General features: G+C 34.4%; 2 protein-coding genes across 2 annotated transcripts in view; one reads left to right on the top strand and one right to left on the bottom strand.

Annotated features, from left to right (window-relative positions):
• Window positions 1-24,221, top strand: part of LOC145252547 (uncharacterized) — a 54,879-nt gene that overhangs the window by 18,677 nt on the left and 11,981 nt on the right. Inside the window, exons 3-5 of the mRNA XM_080112099.1 lie at window positions 8,464-10,605; window positions 17,897-18,082; window positions 22,930-23,093. Coding sequence (XP_079968225.1) covers window positions 8,464-10,605; window positions 17,897-18,082; window positions 22,930-23,093 — 2,492 coding nt within the window. The remainder of the gene's footprint in view (window positions 1-8,463; window positions 10,606-17,896; window positions 18,083-22,929; window positions 23,094-24,221) is intronic.
• Window positions 16,545-24,221, bottom strand: part of LOC145252545 (uncharacterized) — a 76,837-nt gene continuing 69,160 nt past the window's right edge. The window contains exon 2 of the transcript XR_013863614.1: window positions 16,545-17,149. The gene's annotated coding sequence lies outside the window, so the exon portion shown is untranslated. The remainder of the gene's footprint in view (window positions 17,150-24,221) is intronic.

Here is a 24,221-nt window from a genome sequence, read left to right as displayed (position 1 = left end):
TGTTTGCTCATATTATAAGCTCTATCTCCTATTTGGTTTTATCGAGCTTTTACATCTGGCTGAGATAACTTTATAAATATTAATTCTTTAATATTTATAATATACTTTAATTTTACCATCTTGGATCATTTTGGTAAATTTAATTGTAATTTTTATTTTATATATATATATATATATATAATTATTTACTATAATAATTATTAAATGCCTACAGATACTAGTGTTTCATCCTTTCAGGAGTCATCAGTGCAGGGTGTCACGATTAGCGCCAGTCGAGAGATTCGAACCCCTGCAACAGAAGTCATGTCTCAACCGCGAAAGATACAGTTGATATTAAACATTTATTCTTTTTAAATGCTTTTAACGTCAGTCAGAGTGATCTAGTCATTATATGATGATCTACGCATATGAACGAAGTTGACCGACTTATTACAACTGAAAGTGCTCAACGATAAACAAGTTTCTTAAAGGGGCTGACATAATTATTTACTATATATATATATATATATATATATATATATATATATATATATATATATATATTTGAATTCATCTGTCATCCCTTTTTTTAATCTAGCTATCAAAGGAAAGAAACTATTTGAGTAGGCTTTCAGGCATCTAGGGACCATCTAGGGACCTCAACAGTGAAAGGGTTAGATTTTGCTACTTGTTGGGTTAGCTGGGGGTATTTACGTTGAGGGGAGCACAAATACTACTAGTTCATTCGATTAAAGTATTTGTAAAACACACAGGAATGCAACATTGTGGTGATGGAACAGGGGCTGAAGCTTGGCCGATAGTGTAGGACGTATTAGATTTTGGACTATTTTGTGGATCCTATTCGTATGTAATTAATTAACCAACCATTTGGAATTTTGGAATACAGCTAATAAAGCATAAGGAGTGCAAATGTGAACTATATTTAGTTTTATGCATAGGTAGGAGGATGAAAGTGACTGGGGACCACCTATGAATTTAATACAGAGTGGAACGATAAAATTGTCGCCCTATAAAAGACAACATGATTCTATTTCCGCTTGATGAAAACCGGTTTTCATTTTTGTTACAGACTATCTACTAGCCAGTCGTGTACAAATCTCAAGAACGATAGGAGCCTTCTATCATATCTGAGAGTGACACAATGTTCAACGAGCGAGATCGGAGATGTACTGCTGTACAACTCATGCTCTCTACCGATCCAAGTTATGACAACAGGACCATTGCCAGCACCCTCAAAATGCATCGCTGGATTGCCACGAATAACAGGGACTTACCCAGGGTGATAAAAACAAAGTTTCTGGCCACAGTTATGATCTTTGGTGTGATTTCAAGTGAGGGCCATATCATGCTACCTCACATCTTCAAAGTCAGCTTAAAAGTCAACACCAAAGTGTACCTGGATGTGTTGAAAAGTGTGGTGATCCCTGGTGCAATCAGGTAGCCGCTGGTAGACCTTGGGTGTGATAGCATGACTCAACACCGGCTCATAAGTCAAAAGAGACCCAGGCTTAGCTTCAGAAGGAGTGCTACAATTTTGTACCCTTCTCTAACTGCCCCCTCCTCCTCTCCTGACCTCACGCCTGCTGGATTACTTTGTTTGGTCATACGTTGAGAACATCACCAACATGACCTCCCACACACCAAAGCAAGCCTGATCACCGCCATTCACTGAGCTCTCACCAGCGCTTGTGGAAAAGGCATGCTCCCAGTTTCAGACCTGTATCAAGGCTTTATTGAGGCTGAAGGTGGCTACATTAAATAGATGTCAACTCTACTGAATAATCAAGTTACCTGAATTGATTTTTTCAATAAAAGTTTTAAAATAAAGCTGTAGTGTTTTTTTCTTTAGGGTGACAAATTTATCGTTCCATCCTTTATTCCTTTGACATTTCATCCTTAGGAGGAAACCGGTTCAAGCCATGTACACACAATAGACAAAATGGGAGGGGGGGGTGAAAATTCAAGTATCTCCAATGTTTGTGAAATTGTAATAGGTATTGGGCATCAATTAATAATTTTTCAAATTTCAATTTCTTTGGACTCTTTTAAAGGGCTTTTAGAGGAAGCATAATACAAACACAACCTCCCATTTGAAAATATTCAAATATTTTAGATTTGTATTGAATTGGTTCATAATCTTTAGACACCAATTAAGCAAGATTCTCTGTATTTTCTTTTCTTCTTAAGATTCCTTAAGCTTAAGCCTAAAATTTTAAATGTTTACTCGAATCAAATGGATTTTGATAAAAATTGGAATGAGGATTCTAGACATAAAGATTAGTATCATCTTGAGTTGAATCTTCACAGCGGACATAAAAGTGGTATATGTGTATATAATCTGGGTGTGCAAAAATGTTTTTATATATGATTTCTATTCATTATATATAGCAACTGTTTTAAAGTTGAAGCTCGATAATTGTTCACATATAACAACAGAGCATATATCAATATTTAACTATATTTAATATTTATTTCAACATTAATTCCTTTACCCTAAACTCGGCCGTTTTCTACAAAGAGGGGTCGATTTTTTTTTTTCGCTGACATTTTAACAAGTCATTGTCACCGTTGAATTGACTTCGGTTAATTTCAACGTTTTTGACTTCCGGTTGCGTCATGGAGACATCGGCTAAGATGTCAGATTTTCTTTCCCTTCCTTTTCTGCCTTCACGTTACGGGTTCGAGCCTGCCTGCCTACTACCACTTTTTTTTTTTTTTTTTTTTTTTTTTTTTTTTTTAACAATTCTCTCCACATTCACGGGTTCGAACCTGCCTGCCTACTACCGCTTTTTGTTTTTCTCAACACACACCTCCAAATACCCAGGCAACGCCGGGCACTCAGGTTAGTATATAAATAAACAACATTACATTCCAGAAATCTTGTACACTTTATCAATCATTGTTTCAGAACAAAAGACTTTGGTACAATTACAGATGCGTTGTATCATATGTTAAATTTTGCCAAAATTTCACTGTTTACTCATTTTCGCAGCATAAAGAGGCCAATTTAGCATTGCTAAATAGTATTTATTTGTCATTCGTGGTTTCATGTGCAAATATTGTGACAATGTTTGTCTTTGCAAGAAATAATAATGAACTCGAACAATAATAACCATCATCTAAAAGCTGTAACTGTAGAACTCGTGCACTTTATCCACTGCAAAATAATTGCTCACTTAAATAGAAATAAGAAAGTTAACGTAACGTTGTTATTACTTTTAAAATGAACCAAACATCGTATTTAGAATCTCGCAAAGAAAATAAAACTTTGACACAAACTTTTTAGGTAAAAGAAAGTTATTTTTTTCATTCGTTTCACACGCAAGTTGCCAAAACGTATTTTCGACACAACACAATATGTTCGTTTCTTCTTTCCTTTTTCTGGTCAGATAACAGTCAATTGTTTTTTGCTACAATCAACTGTTGTGTTGCAGTAATTCTCTCTGGCTGGCTGGCTCACTTTCAATGGGGGTAAGAGGAAGATACTTGTGTGCTTAACAATATAATACCTTCTAAATTGCCTGCGTCTTTTTTTTCTCTTACTCCTTTCCTTCTGATCTTGATGCTTACACAGTGGAACCTCTAGATACAAAATTGATTGGTTTCGTTTTGACTTTCGTATCTTGAAATGTTCATATCCTGAAAGGCGTTTTACACGTAAATTATCTAATCCGTTTCAATCCCTATGAAAACACTCATTAAATTTTATATGGGTAAAACCTTAATGAAATAAGAGCCAAATAGTACCTCACCATTAATAGCTAGACTGGTGCTACTAGATCAGGCTGTCTGAAGATATTGGCTTCCTGGATATGACCTTAAACTATATCCGATGATGAGACCCCAGCTTGCGGGCTTTAGGGAGAGTGGAGCCACCCTTTAATTGCTATTGCTCCCAGGTCCACTCTGACCCGGAGTGGTAGTACCTGTTAGGGTCCCAACTATGGGTTAAATAGAAACCGACTTAAAAAAAACAAAAACAAATATACTCTATTAAAAAATTGTTCTTCAAAATAACTGTATTTGGCATTAAATAACCTGAAAAGGGTTGATATGCCGTAAAACAAAAACAACCTACCAACCAATCCTAAGAAGAAATGCACCTAACATTGATGCTTTTTTGTTTTTCTACTTCTTTTTGCAAAACTAAATTATCTTCTGCAAAACTAAAAAGAACTTCTCTTTTCCGCCTTTTCGTTCTTCCCATTTCCCCTTTGGGTATTTCTATTTCCCCCCACTTCCTAACTGGTTTCCTAACTTAAAATGTACCAAACATTAATACTGTAAACCTTTTCCGTCTCCCATTGCAAAACTCATTCATGTTCTGCAGGGCATTGAATAAAATCCACTATAAAACAACCAAACCAAACACTACAAGCGATTGAAGATACAAAGAACTTGAAAAAAAAAAAACCTTCTACAAAATAACTGGATGCAACACGAATACTATTTCCAAAATAACTGAATTCGGCATTAAATAATCCAAAAAGGGTTGATATGCTGTAAAACAACCAAACCAAACGAATAATTGTAAATAAGATAAATGTTAGAACATAATGCGATAATGATTATAATTTTTAATACGAAAATGTGGAATCTGATCTTTCGAGTGAGGCGATGTCTGAACTTTACGAAACATTTAAAATTAATTTTTATTTTTTGCAGTTTCTAATAATCATCACTTAACACTTTACAAAACACAAAATAGATTATTTACTTTATTACAGTTAATTTATAATTTCTAAGAAAAATAACAACAAACTCCTCACCCCTTACAAAAATTTCCACGGGTGTACTATAAAAATTAAAACATAAATTTCTTTAGTTGCAAAAATTGAACCCTGTTTTTATGACCGACCTGAAATTCCTCTGTTTTTATTTATTTATTTGCAAATGTATCACTTTTGAATTATTACTATAATAGCTTTAAATTTCTATTTTAAAATAAATAATTTTAGACAAAACAATTTCAAAAAATTTTTTTACTGTTTTTTATTTTTTATTTTGTATTTATTTTATTTGGTTATTTATTTTTTAAATAAAGAATCTGTTGGGTAAGGTCTATCATAACGATTTGTAAGAAAATAAAAATTTCTTATCAATCTATATTCTTCAAATGTGGTAAATATTATAATACTTAGATTAATTTTTCAATTTTCAAAAAATAATTTTTAATTTAAGTGGAGAGGTAAGTTAGAAAAAATAAATTCAAGTTCAGTAAAAAAAATAGGTTTTCCATATAAAAACCAACACAAATATTTCAAGAAAATCGCTAACAAAATTCTTTTAATTGAATGAAAACCCCAATTTTAAAAAGATTTTTAAAGAATTAACTGACCTTCTGGGCTTGACCTTTACTCCTGATCTTAAATGGAACACATGCATTAAATCCGTTGCCAAAGCTGCTGGAAAAATGGTGGGATTCTTCTATCGATCCAGTAAATATCTCACTGCTGGTGCAATTCTCTATCTATATAAGAGCCAGGTACGTCCAAGGATGGAATACTATTGCCACATCTGGGCAGGAGCTGCTAGAAAGGACTTATCCTGCCTTGATAGAGTTCAAAATAGACTTTGTAGTCTCGTAGGGGATGTCCTTTTCTCTTCCCTGCAACCTCTTTCTCACAGAAGAGATGTTGCGAATTTGTCTCTGCTTTATCGTTATTTTCATGGCAAGTGCTCGGCTGAGCTCCAATCTATGGTCCCTCCTCCCCAGACATTTACAAGAAACACCCGTCTAGCAGAAAACACTATCACTAATTTCCCCCACTCTTTATCTGTGCCTAAACCTAAACATAGATTCCATGAACAAAGCTTCTTTCTTAGAACTGCACGCCTGTGGAATTATCTTCCATTTTCCTGCTTTCCAGCTGACTACAATATGGTTGTCTTCAAGTCTAACTTAAACAAATTTTTGATGAACCGTTCCATATAAGTTAACAAATTTACCGAATTTCCATTATTAACGATTACTATATTGTCCAATTTCTACTGTACACTTTTTAACCTTTATCCTCAAGTGGCCTCTTGGCCTTGATAAGTGGTGATGCCTATGTAAAAAAAAAAAAAACTGCCTGAAAAATAGTCTTTCTGTCACTTGCATCATTCCTATCCTAAAAAAAAACATTTATGTATATGGAGGGGGAACCACAAAGAACTAGATAAATTCTTTAAAAGGTGACTTATCAGTATAATACAAAGCTCAACTTGCTGGGTTGGTCATTTAATGGCAGAGCCAGCAACTATGTTACATTAATGATACAGAGAAAAACTGTAACTGTAGCACTCATGCACTTTTTCCACTAAAAAATAACTGCTCAACTAAAGGCATTATTTACCAAGTCACAATAAAATAAAGTCAGTCCCTTTCTTGATTTTTATCACTGATATACCTTCTTTCGAGAAAATTAATATTTGATTGATTTTTAGTTTTTCAGTTCTTTTGTGGATTGGTGTTTAAAAGAATAAAATATAATTCAATGTAATTCCTTCCAGAAAATACTTTGACTGGGTCAGGTCACACAGATCTCATCTCACCTTTCTGTATGTGTTTATGTATGTTTGCATGTATGCCTAAAACTTTTGACAGAGGTGACAGATTTTTAAAGGAGATCAGTATCATTTTAAAGCTCAACATCTCGAAAGACAAATATCGAAGAATTGGCCAAAATCATTAATTCCTTCACCTTTAACTAAGCAGTTTTCTACAAAGAGGGGTCATTTTTTTTTATTTTTTTATTTTTTTTGCAAGCCATTTTTGCAAGTCATCATATCGATTGGATTGACTTTGCCTAATTTTAACATTCCGAAATTCTGGTCGCGTCATGGAGTAGCGGTAAGATGTCATATTTTCTTTGACTTTCTTTTCTGCCTTTGCGTCACGGATTCGCGCCTGCCTGCCTACTACCACTTTTTTTTTTCAACACACACCTCCAAACACCTGGACACTCAGACTAGTCTAAAAAAATGTATTCGTCAATAGAGAGTTATTTTCCTTTGGAATAAAAAATGTAATCCAAAGAAATCCCCCCCAAAAAAAAGATTCTCAGAACTTCTCACCAACACGCAATTCATACCAATCCCTTTTAACCTCAAATTCACAACATCAACTCTCAACGTCTATGCTCTCTCTCTCTTTCTTGTCTGTCAAAATTTCAATTTACTATCCTCTCCAATTAGTCCTTCTTATAGCCTCTATTCCTACCTCATATGCAAAGTAACGTCATCTATATAAAGAATCCATCTATGAATTCAAAGTTTTCTTTTCATTTTCCTTTCTCGATCCTGTCACCCGACAACTGATATGCTGCTGTTTGTGTGAATAGTTTCTTCGACTACATTTTATTTGCCTTCATTTTTTATGTTTATGGCCCGCATAAATGAGCTTCCTTTCCTTTGCAACTCATTGGCAAGAGTTTGGTATGTTTCAGCGTAGTAGAAGTGGGAGAAAATTGTCAACAAAAAAAGATGTCCAACCTCAGGGCAAAACAGTTAAGGTCTTTGAATTCTTATTGATGAATGTCAGTTTTAAATTTATGTATAATGCATTTTTGCTATTGTATTGAAATTGATGAAGATCATCAAAATTTTCATTATCTTGTTTTGTTAAACTACACATACACTATTACTTGTATAATTTTCCTGTATGTTTTGAAATTGAAAAAAAAAAAAAAATCTAAAACTTTTATTTAGTTTGTGTGCTCGGCATTGCCCGGGTGTTTGGAGGTGTGTGTTGAGCAAAAAAAAAAAAAAAAATGTGGTAGTAGGCAGGCAGGCTCAAACCCGTACCGTGAAGGAGGAAGAGAACATGAAAAAAAAATGTAATGTATTTGCTGTTGCACCCATGCCAAACCGGAAGTGGTGAATGCTTAAATTAAGGCTTGTCAATCAAAAAGAGGGGATGACTTTTGAAAAAAGCGACCCCCTCCTTGTAGAAAAGTGCCTAGTTGAGGGTGAAGGAATTAATGTTTTTAGCGAATTTATCAATATTTGTCATCCGAAGGGTCAAGCTTCAAAACGATACCGATCTCATGAAAATCCATCACCTCTGTTGAAAGGTGAAGGAATTAATGTTTTTGGCCAATTTTTCGATATTTGTCATCCGAAGGGTCGAGCTTCAAAACGATACCGATCTCATGAAAATCCATCACCTCTGTTGAAAGTTTTAGGCAGACATACAAACATACATTTAAACAGACAGGTGAGATTTACATTATAGATGCTCAACATTTGCGGCCCTCATGACAATACAAATCGACACTTATGGCCCTGAGAGGACTTTGAGTTTGACATGCCTGTTTTAGATTGTAAGTTTAAAAACAACTTGCAGGTAAAAACAATATCAAACTGGGTAAATATAATTTAATATTTAATACAATGGCTTCTATAAATAAAAGAATATTAATTGTATTTTCATTGGTTGAGATATTCTTTAAAAACAACTTCTTTTCTTTCTTGTTACAGCTTGCCATACGAGTCAAGAATGCTAGAGAACATGTACAAAGGAAAATTCAAGAACAGAACGAATTGATGACAAGAGATGAAGGAAGTTTCCAAGACAAATCTGACAGAGGAAATGTCAATTCCCCAATTGTTTTGTCTTCTAAAGAGAAATCATTAGCTTTAACCCTTTCCGATCTAATGTTGCGAAATTCAGATTCTTCTAAAAAGGAAAAATTGCCAAGTCAGAATTGTAAGCCAAGTCCGATAAATAAAGACGCAAGTGAAGACAGTTCTCGAGACTCACCTTCAGAAGAAAAGACGTGCTTGGATGAATCCAATGATTATAAAGATGAAGATGTCGAAAAATGTAGCATTGCCTCTTCTGAGAACCAGATAATTTGTTCAAGAAATTTAGAGAAACTTCCAGAAAGTGAGATCAAAGATAATTCCAATTCCTCTGGAAATGTCGATAATCTGAATTCTGAAAATTCTGCAGACATCTTGAAGATTTCTGCTTTGAGCATAAAACAAAACAATTCCAGTTTTGGTTCCAGTAACTCAGTTCCACCGACAATCAGAAGGAAACGGAAATACAGTGCATCTTTTAGAGACATTCCGCCACCGACAACTGAATCCGCCAATACCGAATTCTACTGTGATATTAACCAAAGTTCTTTAAAAGAGAAACCAAAGCAAAAAAGGCGTTCGTTCAAAAAGGAAGAACAGAATGTTATTCTTTTGTCGGTTTTAGATTATATTGTAGAAGAAGGAAAACGCGATGCCATCTTCAAAGAATTCCAACTTCCGGATTCTGAATATGCTCACATTAAATCCAAAAAGATAAAAAAGACTAAATCTTGTAGAAAAGTAGAGAGTTCTTCAAGTTGCCAGTCTGCGACAAAAATGGTTGGCGTTGATAAAGTTATCAGTATTAAAGATAATCCGATTAATAGTTTGAAAGAATGTTCAAATATAACAAATTCGGCCAATCTTGAAGAATCTGAACATTTCCGAAAACACTTATCAAACCCGAGTGAAGATCTTCAAAATTCTCTTCCTGAAGATGCCAGCAATGGTGACAGTTGTAAATTGGTATCCCGGAATTTATTAGAATCTGTTTGCATGTCTGATAACATCCAAGAATGTCTTTTAGAAAGCGAATCGGTTGATACACCAAGAAAAATTCCAAAACAGAATGTTAATTCCAAGGTAGAAATTTCCTCTGTGGATTCCAAAGATGCATCCTTGCTTGGAAATTCCAAAAGTTTTCTGAGATGTTTACCATTTACCAGAACCGATACTGTTAAGAATCCTCAAAAGGTCACTCATAAACCTGAACCAAATACCAACTTTAAAAACCACTTCCAAGAATCCCAAGAACGCTTGGATTCTTTGGATCATGTTGATTCTGAAGATCCTGGGAATTGTCAGTCGAGGATGTTCGATAAAACAAATCACCAAATTCCGATTACGGATTCAAAATCAAAAAGTTGTTTAACCGATCATCAAGATATATTAGATTCGGTGGATGTTGATGAGCTGTTGAGTGATAGAGGGCTGCCCTTACTTCCCCGGTGTTCTCAGGGGTTATCTCAGGTTAATATAACAAACCCCATGAAGGACTCTGTTTCTGATGACAAAACTCTTACAAAAAGATGGCAAAACAAAGAAAGTCCCATAGATTTGTTTTCAAAAACAGAAAATCAAGATTCGTTTCATGAAGAATCGTATTCTAAGACAAGAATTATCTCCTCAAAGAGCAATAATACCAATACTGGTAGCACAATGAACATAGAGAATGTGAGTGCTAATAGAAGTATTTCATCCGAGATTCAGTCAGAAGGTGATCGGATTATTCATATAGAAAATAATAATACAGAATCTACAACCAAAATGACTTTGTGTGATAATAAAAACCAGACGGCGCTTAAAACGGACAAACAAGATCCTGAAACCGGATATAAATCTGTAATTCATCATTCTGGGCATCGTTCTGATCTTTCCAATGAAGACATGTCAAAGTGCGTTGACTCTCAGTCCGAACGGATTTCAGCGCCATCGTTAATCGTCAAGTCTTGTGTACATACGTTTTCATCTTTTGTCTGTGATAGTGAGTTAAACAATAAGGCATTCCAGAATTTGAAGACGGCTGACAGTTTCAAGGTAAGTATTAACAGTATTGCAATACGTTTAAACACTTCAACTACTCAAGCCGAGTGAAGTTTTTTCCACTCAGCACCAAAGCCAACAGAATCTCGGCCATTGTTGAAATGGTTTGTTTCTTTTTGACTGAGATATGTTTCTGGTCCTGTGCATTTCTAAAGGGTCCATTCTCCCAGGCTTTGCCTTCTCCATTTGAGGAGTTTATTGCTAATCACCTGAAACATCCCTACCACGGAATGCAGGCTGGGCTGTCTAGGCATTTTTTTGCAGGCCAGAGTGCTCTTCCTCTACGGTGCTGATTTTTCCAATCCCATTTTCCGACCCTTGCATCACATCAACCCAGTGTAGGAAGGAGATAACTTGAATACTGATCTTGTTACATACTCATTTTTATCTTCTCTCTGGTCCTCATGTAACCATTAATAGGCTGTCACAGATGTTGGAGGCAATCAATGGTCAAACTATGGCATATGTGGATGTAGATTGTGCTCTACTTGATGTTAAAGTTGCTTCCTGCGATTTGGATGGCATGTTGGATAGTGGTGGTAGGTACGAATGTATTATTACTGCTCCCTGTTGTGTAGTATGGGGAAGGTTCAGGAAGCCGCAGTACATTTATTCTAATATTTTAAGCACTTTGACCCATTAACGCCCAATTTTATTTTTTAGTTAATTTGTTTGGTAATTATGTTTATTTTTGCTTCAAAATATTAGATGAAATTGTTATAAAATGAATTCTACCTATATTTAATATTTATTTATATTTAATATTTAACTATATTTAATATTTATTTATATTTAATATTTAATATTATTTAATATTTATTTAGATTTAATATTTAATATTATTTAATATACACATAGACATTTAGTGCTAATTAAAAATATTTCTGAAAAAACTAACTGTTCTTTTTTTTCTTTTTTTTTTTTTTCTTTTTTTTACATGATAGTCACTACTTATCAAGGCCCGGAAGCCACTCGGGGATAAGGGTTATTGCATGTACAGTAATCAATGAGATAATATTGTAGTAATCATTAGTAATGGAGATTTGATAAAGTTTCTCACTTAAGTGGGCGGTTTATCAGGAATTTGTTTATGTTGGACTTGAAGACATAAAAGTTGTAGTCAGGTGGGAAACAGACAAACAGAAGAGAGTTCCACAGGCGTGCACTTCTAAGAAAAAAGCTTTGTTCATGGAATCTATGTTTTGATTTAGGCACAGATAAAGAGTGGGGAAAACTGTTGACAGTGGTTTCAGCTAGACAGGTATTTTTCATGAAAGATTGGTGAGGGGAGACCAGAGATTGGAGCTCAGATGAGCACCTGCCATAGAAATAACGATAAAACAAAGACAGGCTCACAACGTCTCTTCTGTGGGAGAGAGGTTGCAGGGAAGAGAAAAGGGCATCCCCCACTAAGCCACAAAGTCTATTTTGTACTCTGTCAAGGCAGGATAAGCTGTTTTTAACAGCTCCTGCCCAGATTTGGCAGCAATACTCCATCCTTGGACGTTCTTGGCTCTGATATAGATAGAGAATTGCATCAGCAGTGAGATATCTTTTGGAGCAATAGAAGGATCCTACCATTTTTCCAGCGACCTTGGTAACAGACTTTGTGTACGTGTTCCATTTCAGTAAATATTAAACATTTTTTGTGTGGTCCTTAAAAAAGAGCCATGGATGTTAATGGGTTAACTATTAGTATAGTATCCAACCAAGATTTTTTCCTCCTCATCAAACAAACAGAATCTAGTCCATTCCCTGTTGACTGAGATATGTATCTGCAGTTCTAGAAGGTCTATCATCTCAGGTTTTGCCTTCTCCATTTGAGAAGGGGTTAGTTTATTGCAAATTGCCTGAAACATCTCTACAGAGGAATGCAGACATGGCTGCTCAGGCATTTTTGGCAAGCAAGAGTACTCTTCCTCTGGGTTGCTGATTTTTTAAATCTGACTTTCTAACCCTTGTGTCACATTAACCCACCATGGGAGGTAGATAAATAACTTGAATACTAATCTTGTCATTTACCCATTCTTATCTTCTTTCTAATCCTCGTGTAACCATTTACAAGCTGTCACAGATGTTGGGGTTTTGCGCATGCAATTGATGGTCGAACTATGGCACATGTGGATGTAGGTGGCGTCCCCATTTAATGTTGAAGCTGCTTTCTGCGATTTGGGTGACATGTTGGATGCTGGTGGTAGTTGCGAATGCACCATGGTTGTTCAGTGCTGTGTTGCATGGGCAAGGTGTTCACAAAGTTGCTGCCAATCCGTATGTCTGTGTACGTTTCTTTCTAGATTCATGATAAAGTCTTTTCATTTTTTGTTCACTCTACCATCTCGAATGATGGTGACGCATGGGTCCTGAATGGTTCTGATATGCAATGGCTTTGGTCAAATGTGTGCATCATGATTAGGTGCAAACTAGAGGAAACAATCACATCAACTGTGTTTCATAAGATGAAAATAGAGGAAAGAAGAGAGAGAGTAGATGATAGAAAGAAAGAGAAAAGGAGTTTGTTGGTGAGATTATGGAGAAAAGAGAGGAAGGAGGAGAGAGAGAGAATGAAAGAAAGAAAGAGAGATGGAGTGGATGAAGGAGAAATGGAATCCATGAAATAAAGAAAAACAAAATAGATGAAAGAGAAAGAGATAAATGGAGTGGATGAAAAAGGAACAGAGAAGGAGTGGATGAAAGAGGGAGAGAGAGGGAGTGGATGAAAGAGATGGAGTAAATGAAAAAAGAAAAACAGTAGATGAAAGAGAGAGACCTTACACGCTCGCTATAAAGAAGAAAAGAAGCTTTTGAATCAGACAAAATGGATTTTCATCAAGCATTTTCTGACTGTTTACAAATTTCTTATTCTAGCGTAAATCACCATGATGTAAGCCACTGTCTTCTAACTATCCAGTTCTTTCTAGTCATACCTGCTTTAGTGTATAGTCTGTTCGATATTTCCATACATTTTTTTTTATGTCAGAAATTCCTTTCCTTATTTATTCTTTCTTTTTTTTTTTCATTTGTAAAAATAAAGGAATTCTGACATATTTTTCCAAATATTTAAAGCAATATTTTTAATATGTTGAAAGGGGAAATAAATTAGTTAACTGTTTAAATAGCAAGGATGTATTTTTTTTCTTTGATTTTTAAAAATTTCACTGAAGCAGTGTTGAAGTGTTTCAGCTTGGTTGTGCAAGAACACAGTTTCAAATGTTAAAAATATTTTACAAAGGCAAATTGCAAGACCAAATCAGGGTTTGCATAGTCTTTGATGTTTGTTGGTCCTTAGTCTGAAAGTTCACCAAATGGAAATGGGATATTTTTATTTTAGTAATAACGTCATTTTTTTTCTTGACAGTCTTCGCAACACATAGGTTATAATGTTAATTGTTTCAAGATACATTTATACATATATGTCTTTTGTAAGTTTTTTTTTGCGCTTGATTCTTATTCTCCGACATCAACCCTCAATTCTCTCTCAATAGCCTATCAGTCATTACATTTATATCTCTTTGCTCATTGATAGATTTCTAGTTGGTTAAAACTTCCTTTTTGAAATTTTCACTAAACTATTTATCATAACTTTTTTCCTAGTGCTATGACTCATTTGTCCCTTTAGTGCCCAGTTATTTTAACAAGATTATTTGAGAGAATACTAGTTAATCTAATCCTTTGTTTCATCCATGACCACTTTTTATCTTTTAACGGTTCAGCCCATTTGGCGAGATTATTCAAGACAATTTCATCCCATTTTTGTCTTTTCAGTGCTCAGTTACTTTTGATGAGACTATTCAAGAGAATTACGGTACCTGACCCAACGAGCCAAAGGCGTTATCCATGTCCCAGACATTTACATCTTTTCATAATATAATACAGTTTGACCTTATCATTAAGAATCGACAATCTATTTAATGCAAGTAATGTTTATTCTAATTTCCGCTATCCTTTAAGCTTCTTTGTTCGTAAACTGACCCACCAAAAGTCGAGTCACGTACTTCCGATGGCTAGATCATGTTGCATACCAGGGAAATTTGATCCGTTCTCTGAACCCTGTCAACAACTTTTGGACTGTCCACAGAAAAGACTCCTTGCTATTCACATCCTCTATCTCTATAACTGAGGACTGTGAGCACTCCAAATATTTAGTAGGCACTTATCTTTCTACTATAGCGGCAATGCAAGCTGCTGTGTCTTATTGTCATAAAGAGTTTCAGTTACAAAAAATAATCTCCTTTTAGGCTCTGTGTTTTGACAAGCTTCTGGATCTAACCTTTACTCCTGATCTGAAATGGAACATGCACATCAAATCGATTGCCAAGGAAAAATTCTTTACCTGAATAAGAGCCAAGTACAGCCAAGGACAGAGTACTGTAGCCACATCTGGGCAAGAGCTGCTAGAAAGATCTTATCCTGCCTTGATAGAGTTCAAAATAGACTTTGTAGCCTAGTGGGGAATACCCTTGTCCTTTTCCTGCAACCACTTTTCCACAGAAGAGATGTTGCAAGCCTATCTCTGCTTTATCATTATTTTCATCGCAAGTGCTCATCTGAACTCCAATCTATAGTTCTCCCTCACCAAACTTTCATGAAAAACATTCGTCTAGCTGAAAACACTATCAATAATTTCCCCCACTCTTTATCTGTGTATAAACCTAAATATAGATTCCATGAACAAAGCTTCTTTCTTAGAACTGCACACCTGTGGAACTCTCTTCCGTTTGCTTGCTTTCCGGCTGGTTACAATATGTTCGTCTTCAAGTTCAATGTAAACAAGTTCTTGATGAGCCGTCCCCTTAAGTAATCCAATTTACCAAATTTGTACTACTAATGATTACTACAATATTATCACATTGACTACTGTACATTCATTAACCCTTATCCTCAAGTGGTCTCTAGACCTTGATAAGTGGTGAGTCCTTTGTAAAAAATTAAAAAAAAAAAAAAAAAGTGTCCCACCTGACCATCATGCAGTCTTGCTTTTATTTTAAAATTAAAACTGCTTAACATTTTAATATTTCATTTTTATGAATCAATGTAGCAAAATACCGGCAAACAAAAGCACCAGAGATGGTGAAAAACCTCGCAAATAAAACAAAATTATTCATAAATTGCTCAGTATAGCCCGTGCTATAAATGAACGTGTCTTTTCTTTTTCAGTTTTTTATTCAAAAAATAAAATAAATACAATATCTTCATATTTAATAATCCTTTTACACAATGACAGGATTAATAGTCAATTATAAACAACCTGTAAGACTACTCCTTATAGAAATAAAGTCAAATTTATTTTTATTTTTTTAGTACGTATTTTTATTTTTTCACATGTTATAATTGTTTAAACATTTATTCCAGTCTTGCAAAACCTTCAACCAAGTTTTTTTTTCAAATTTTGAAAGTTTAGTAATTCATAACAATAAAACTAGAGATACCACTTAAACAGTTTAAACACAAACTCATAAAAATATGTTCAAGTCAAAATGGTTTATTCCAAATTTCTATCTAAAACAAAACAAGTTATTTGCTACATTAAAATGAGTATGAAACAATATCACTTATAATAATGCATAACCAACCCATAAGACTAGAACATTTATCTTTAGGGCTATTACAACAGCATATTCTTTTCATTGTTTTGACTTTCGAGTATATATCGAACATAGTTAGATATAGTTAATTAACCAAGAACCACATCACTCTATATAAAAGCATATAAGATATCAATGGATACATACTCGAGAGTTAAAACAATAAAAAGATTATGCTGTTGTCCTAGCCTTATTCATCTTTAACATATGACTGACAGAACCAAAGAAAATTCGAAAGTGTGTAGACAAGAACAAAAAATTTTTAAAAAGTGAACAAGTGACTCACTGACTGGTGCAATATCCTCACCTTTTTTTTTTTTTTTTAAATTTTACACTCTTGGCTGAGTTTGTTTTTAAGTCCTATTTGTGACTGTTTTATTTTTTTATCTCTCTTTTGCAACTGCATTTTTCCATGGTAATGTTTATTTTCTTTTTCTTTTTTTTTTCTTCTTCATCTTGACCCTTTTATGATATTGCATTCAAAATAAATATATGTAATGTGGCTGTTACACTTTACTTTAGTAATTTATAAAAATAAAATTGGAAAGAAATACAAATCCGGGCCGGCATTTTTTCTTTTTTAACAACAGCATTTATTACCGTTACTTTCTTGTCTCGACATCGCTTAAAAAGTCTAGCATGGCCGCGTATCTTTCCTCTGATTGCACGCTGGCCAAATTCTGGCCCTCACTTTACATATCTGTTTCCTTTGGCGCCAACTTTGTTTCTCCCCCAACCATGTGATATCGTTTTTCTTTTTCCTCAGATACAAACCCGAGCACACTTGCCAATTTGCATATGCATTCCAACACTGCTCCTGCTGCTAATACAATAGCTTGCCATCCATCCTTTGCTGCTGCTGCTATTTTCATACGCGCTCATATCCCCTCATGGTCTCCAGCACACACAAACAGCCATCTGTTGCAGTTTACCACTATTAAATATCTGAAATAGTTCTAAAATGAAAAAATATTTTTAAAATAATAAAATTTGTATTAATGTATTTATTCCAGACTATTAGCCTCATCTTTTTTTTTTAGTTGTTTCATGATGCTTCGGCCAACTATTCCTCTGGCCTTCATCAGGTGGTAACGTCGTGAAACAACTAAAAAGCTGAGGATAATCGTCTGCAATAAATAAATTAATAAATAATACTCATCTCAATAATGAATTCCAAATAAAATAATGTAAATATACCATTCGGTATCCGACCATGGAAGATCAGATAATAAATAATTAAAACATGAATTTATAAGACCAAAAAATTAAACCTTGATCACCCTTCCGGGTCTGTTGCGCAGTAGATAGAGATGTTAAATCTCTACGGTTCTAGGTGAGAATTATCTGAAAATAGCGGTTTCAATTCTACCCAAAGCCGGCCAGAGATTTACTTGGCCAAAACGTGGTGAGATGACAACAACTACAGACAGCAGAAATTGCTGTGGATGCAGTTAGGAGATCCGGAGTTCCTATCCCATCGCAGTTACCACCTAATGAAGGCCAGAGGAATAGTTGGCCGAAACATTGTGAAATAACAGCTAAAAAAGAAGATGAGGATAATAGTCCGCAATAAATAGATTAATAAATAATACTCATCTCATGAATTCCAAATGAAATAATATATGATAAAATTTGTCTCAAACACTTTATAGATAATTAGATTATCAATTTAATTTTTTCAATTTATATATTCTGCTTGTTAGCTCCCAGACAGCAATGAAGAAGTTGTGAGTCTCCTTAACAGCCGACTTTGTCCTTCTAGCTGTGACGACCTCTCCTCTACGTCGAAGGACCTGCTCATATGCGTCACTCAATGCAGGATATATTTGTGGGCTGTGACTCAATTAGGCACATGGGAAATTGTGCATCAACAACAGATAACAGAAACGGTAAGTGATTTATCAACTGAGACTTATCCAAGGATGTTTTATTGATCAAGTTGTGCTAGCAAGGAGACTGAACATTACCCAGGAGCAAGTAACTTCGAATGTTAACATTTGAGACACTTTTGGAGCACGGGTTTCTTATTGTACTTCTTTTTTTCTTCCCCCTTACTTTAATGCTTGAATGTATGTGTGCGTGTGTTTATGTAAATGGAGGAGCGGTAGTGTAGAGGAAATTGTTGTGAGTGTGGAAAATTATTTGCCCCCCCCCCCCCCAAAAGTACCCATGTGTCTCCACATTTTGTAGGATTCGACTGGTGAATAATAGAAAAAAACAAAATGGCGATACACAGTTGATTTTATCCTCAATGGTCACATGAACTAATGCGAATTCTATAGATATACTAGCAGGCTACCTGGCGTTGCCCAGTCATAAAATATGCAGAATTCTTATTTACATAACAGAAATACCATAGATATTAAAACATAACATTAAATTCCTTTAAAAAATGAAGTAAAAAAAAAAAATGAGAGAACCTGAAACCTGTGCATGTGAGTAATATTTTTTTTTAAAGAGTTCACTTCTTGTTAGTAAGGAGAAAAAAAATACTCAAGCTGAGATTGAAACCAAAACCTAAAGACAGTGAGTCAAGTATGATAACCATTAGGCCAGCTTGCCACAGTGTTTAAAAAGTGTTTCCAAACCTACTTATTCTTAACGTAAGTAATCTGTTATGTGAATGATTCACACATAAAAATCCAATGACCCCCACCCCCCACCCCTACGTTTCCCTTAGTATCCCTTTTCCCCGGATGAAAACTGATTAAAAAGTTTTTCCCATGTCTGATTACCCTATGTACAAATTTTAAATTTGTAGATCAAAAATTCGTTGAGTATATTGGTTGAGAAGTGTCCTCACACACACACATTCTCACTTTTATAGATATACTAGTAGAGAGTACCCGGCATTGCCTGGGTAGAAGATATTGGCATAAAGATAAAGCAATGTTAAGAATGACTTCCACATGGTTAAAATTTAAAAAAAAAACGATAGTGAATTCAATGAATTTGTAATTAACTTAAGAATCATAGGAGTTGCCACGCATGCGCAGAAATGAATGCTGCTTTTAAAGCTGGCCAGAGGCCAGGTAAGCTTCCCACTTTATTAAATGCTGCTTTTAAAGCTGGCCAGAGGCCAGGTAAGCTTCCCTCTTTATTAAATGCTGCTTTTAAACCTAACATGAACTAATGCAAATTCTTGCCATTTGTATGCAAATTAGACTTGGGCTGAATAAATTCAAATTGTTTAAAGAAAGAGGGAGTTCATTTTGAAGAAGGTGAGCTGTGCAAATGTGCTACATTGTGGCATGACATATTATTTTGGAGCCAAGAGAACACAGTGAAGTTAAGACATGGTACGTATTACGGTGTCAGTAAAAAGGAGGACTATCAATTTATGCAGAATATAGGTAAGCAAGCTTTTAAGGATTCAACAATTTCTAATCAGAAATTGTTGAATAATTAGTGTTAATAGGAGATTCAACTTTTATTGCACTTTTGGCTGAAAAACATTGTTACGTTATTGTGTTTTGTTACTGCAACAAATATATTTAATAAAAAAAGAGTAAAAAAAAAAAGAGTGTGTAGTAAAAAAAATTGATTGAAAACAGAAAAGAAAATATAAAACTATTTATAGGCACTAAAATGCTCAAAGAAATCATAATTTCTTCATATTTAAGAGGAAAATATGGCCTCATATGACAACCATATACTACGAACTTCAAGAAGAGACATCCTCCTGCATTCTCTACTCGACCTCCAATTGCCTGTATATCCAAAATTACTTTTCAGATTACTTGTTCCTGCTACACTTTGTCGAGGAAGTTTAGTTTGCAATGAATTCTAATAGCAATGTAAAACTTCTGTCTAAAAATTAAGATTTTTTTTTTTCTCTAAAATAATATTTGCAATGGTTTTGAAAGAAAAAAATAGTTAAAATCACGGATCCTCAAAGGTTTTGTATAGGGATATTATGTTGCTGATTTTTTAAAGCTATGTGGGCCAAAATAATAAAAATAAAAAATCTGGACATGTTTTATCCTGTTTTGCTTATTAGTGAAACCGTTTTTCTAAAACTTCATTCTTTTAATCATTTTCTGAACAAAAAGAAACGACCATGCTATTTTTACACATTTCCATTTAAAAAAATTTTTCCTGAATATTTTTACGTTTTCCACAAGACAGATTAAAGACATTGGTAGGCTGTAGTTTGGAGACCCCTGGGTTAAATAACTAAAAAAAAAATTTTAATATCGATTTTTAGCCTGAGGAAATCTCTTTTCCCCATTTCTCTCTTTTATCCTCTCTCTCTCTCTCTCTCTCTCTCTCTCTCTCTTTCTTTAGCCCGTTATCCTCCTTTCTGCCTCTTTCTATCCTCACTTCTCTATCTTTCTCTCCCCCTCTCTTTTTTCATGCCCTCTCTTTCTTTCACCCTCTTCCTCATTTAAGACAGATTAAAGACTTTGGTGGGTTGTAGTTTGGAGACCCTTGGTTTAAATGACTAAAAAAAAATTTTAATATCAATTTTTAGCCTGATAAAATCTCTCTTCCCCATTTCTCTCTTCCCCATTTCTCTCTCTCTTTCTTTCTCTTTTTCTTTAGCCTCTCTTCCCCCTTTCTGCCTCTTTTCATCCTCACTTCTCTGTATCTCTCTCTTCTTTTGCTCTTTTCTACTTCCTCTCTTTTTTTACTCCCTTTCTTTCACCCTCTCCCTCATTTTTTTATCTTTCTCTCTCTTCCTCTTCCCATCTCTTTCTTCCCCTTTCTCTTTTCTACTCTTTTTTTACATTGCCATTTTTCTTTTCTTTATTTACGCATTTCCTCCTATCATTTGAAACATTCTTTTACATATGACAAACACGCAAGATAACAAACAACATTAGAATTTTTGCCGTCATCATGTGTAAATTTAATTCATTTTTTTTTTTAATCAAAATTCAGTCAATTTCAGAGTATAAGATCAGAAAATCAATATTTACCAAAAGTCAAGTTCTTTGTGAGGGTGTTTGCAATTGGCTTGTTTCAGAAATTCCTTGCAACCGGATTTTATTTATCCCAGGAAAAATATTCCTGATAAACTGCCCCCTTAAGTAAGACACTTTATCAAATCTCCATTACTAACGATTACTACAATATCATCCCATTGATTACTGTACACGCAATAACCCTTATCCCCGAGTGGCTTCTGAACCTTGATAAGTGGTGACTATCATGTAAAAAAAAAAAAAAAAATACCAGAGTCATAAATAGTTGAAAAGTCGTCCAAAACTAGCATTCCTTCTAAGAGCTGATTTAATAACTCCAGTTATGATGCTATTGGCATCTATTTATAGTCATCGTGGATGGAACATTCTAGAATTTCTAAAATTAAACACTATGACTTGGAACTTTCTGGAGCCCTCAGAAAAAGAACAGTTTTTGTTCTATTTGTAGAAACTTCCAGAAACGCTTAAAAAGAATCTTTTTATTTTCTAATTGTACTGTAATGTATTTTAACAGTAAAAGTTTTATATTATTATGTAATATATTTTATGTCATTATATATTATAATATAAATTTTATATTATTATTATATTTTTATATTTATTTTATACTAGCGGAGGGTACCCGGAGTTGCCCGCATGTTTGTAGGTGTGTGTGTTTTGAGGTAAATCGTTGGCCGGGTGTTTGTTTTAAAAAAAAACAAACAAAGCCTTGATGCGCAATTGGAAAATAATAACGTGTGAAAAAAAAAGTGCAACTTGGCAGGTGCCCGTTTCTGACGAGTTATTGACGTTAACTTTGAGTGCGGGACAGTGTTTTATTTACCGCAAGTTTGTTCGCTTCTTTTTTTTATACGAAAAAGCTTAATGTACATGTGGCGATCGAAAGTTGTTGAATATTTATCTTTTCAAAGTCGGGCAAATTAAATAGACAGGCGACCCCAATTGTTAACTCGTAGATATTATCATTTAGGCGCGATATAAAAAGTTTTAAGAAGTTGTGAGGCGACCGATCAGTTCTCGGAAAAAAGCCTTTTTTGGACAAACATTTTCGCTTTTATATTTATAGATTTTATACTAGCCTGGGTGCCTGGCATTGCCTGGGTGTTTTGGAGGTGTGTGTTGAGCAAAAAAAAAAAAAAAAAGTGTTAGTAGGCAGGCAGGCTCGAACCCGTACCGTGAAGAAGAAAAAAAACGTGAAAAAAATAAACGTGATGTCTTTGTCGTTGCGTCCATCGCCAAACCAGAAGTGAAGTTTTAAATTAAGGCTAGTTAATCAAAAAGAGGGGATTATTTTCGAAAATATCGATGAAGAAAACAACCCCTTCCTGTAGAAAAGTGCCCAGTTGAGGGTGAAGGAATTAATATTTTTAGCCAATTTTTTCCATGTTTGTCGTCCAAAAGGTCAAGCTTCAAAACAATACCGATCTCGTGAAAATCCGTCGCAAAGTCCAAAGTTTTAGGCAGACATACAAACATACATATAAACATATATACATTTAAACAACAGGTGAGATTTATATTATAGATTATTTATGCAAGAATTGTGATTTTTTTTTTTTTTCTTTTCATATTTTTTTTCATATTTAAATGTCCTCTTATGACAGAAACCAAAGGTTTCAGTGTAAAACCTTTTATTTCAAAGAATCATTTTTCTCAAAAATGCTGATGTAATATGACAAACAGATCAACCAATCGGTATGAATGGGAATAATATATAATAGTAATTTTACCTCATCATCTCGACTATTTTGACTAAATTTTTTGTTTTTCTTATGTATTTTTTTTTTTTTTTTTTTTTTTACTAACAGGGTCGATGCTGTCAAGCCTCTCTTCATCCTCTCGAAAATGGTATTGGGGTGGCAACTGTTTTGGTCACCTCGGAAGGAGAAAGCCAATTAGTACTTCATGCGTTCCAGATGCAGGAAGATATAGAAAGCAAACAACTTCCGGTTACTTTGCAGCAAATACATAAGTAGGTCATAGCATCATCTGTAATTGATGGAATATCATTTTTTTTTTTAATGAGGGTGGGATAGGGGTGGAGTGGGGAACTGATTTCCGGGTTTTGTCTGTTTGGTTATAATTCACTGTTCTCATTTTTTTTTTTTTCTCTCCTTCTCACTCTCTTTATTTGACTTTAGAGATGTGTTCACATTATTATTTATATTAGTTATATTATTATTATTATTATCAATTTATGTAGAATACAGGTAAACAACCTATTATTATTATGTACGGCATAATCAAGTTGACACACCGGTTCCCGCTGGATCACCGAAGTTAAGCAACGTTAAACCTGGTCAGTACTAAATGAGTGACCATTTGGGACTTCTAAGTGTTGTATGTGCTCTCCACTTATCTCGGCATTGTTTCCAGTCATCCTGGACTTCTTGCCACTGGATTCAAACATTGCCGATTCAAGAGACGCGTGGTTGGGGATTGCGTAACCCTTCCCTCACAATTTCACACACAGCTGCCCCTACAGAGGGTATACTTTGTCTTTCCAGACTGAACAGAGGCATCTGGATTATTATTATTATTATTATATGCTTACTCATTGTACCATATATAAAACCTTGCATCTTGTCTGGATTTCGATTTCATATTTTTATATTCCTTATATATAAGTTTGCTATGTTTATATATTTATTACTAATGTTACAAGAAAGGTTCCCCTTTTCTTGTAAGTAAGAAAAACATTAGATAAGTAAAAATGGGATTAGGATAGACCGAGATTCGAACCTTGTAAGCAAGGTTCAGGAATAGATTCAGAAATGGAATTTAGCATTGCTCAGTTCACATAAAATAGTTTAGATATTTTGTAGTAAAAGGAATTTTGATTGTTCAATTCTTTTTATGAAAACAGAATTGATATAAGATCATCTAGAAAATAACGAATAATAGCAAATTAAAAACATATTAAAAAATAAGTTAGGTTGAAAAATAGGTTAATAAGAATTCTTTGTCTGCAGAAATAGTTTGGGAAGATGTGCGAACCACGCATGTTCAGGCCACGTGGGTCGATCACGTTTTAGACACATGTATGACGTCATGGCAGAAATGAATTCTCAACATAGGAGCTAGAGTCGAAGATGAGTGA

The sequence above is a fragment of the Euprymna scolopes genome, chromosome 29 (genome assembly GCF_053919585.1).
Source record: "Euprymna scolopes isolate OS-2025 chromosome 29, ASM5391958v1, whole genome shotgun sequence".
NCBI classification, from domain to species: Eukaryota; Metazoa; Mollusca; class Cephalopoda; order Sepiida; family Sepiolidae; genus Euprymna; species Euprymna scolopes.
Note: the sequence above shows the minus strand (reverse complement) of the source record. Positions and strands in the feature narration are given on the sequence as shown.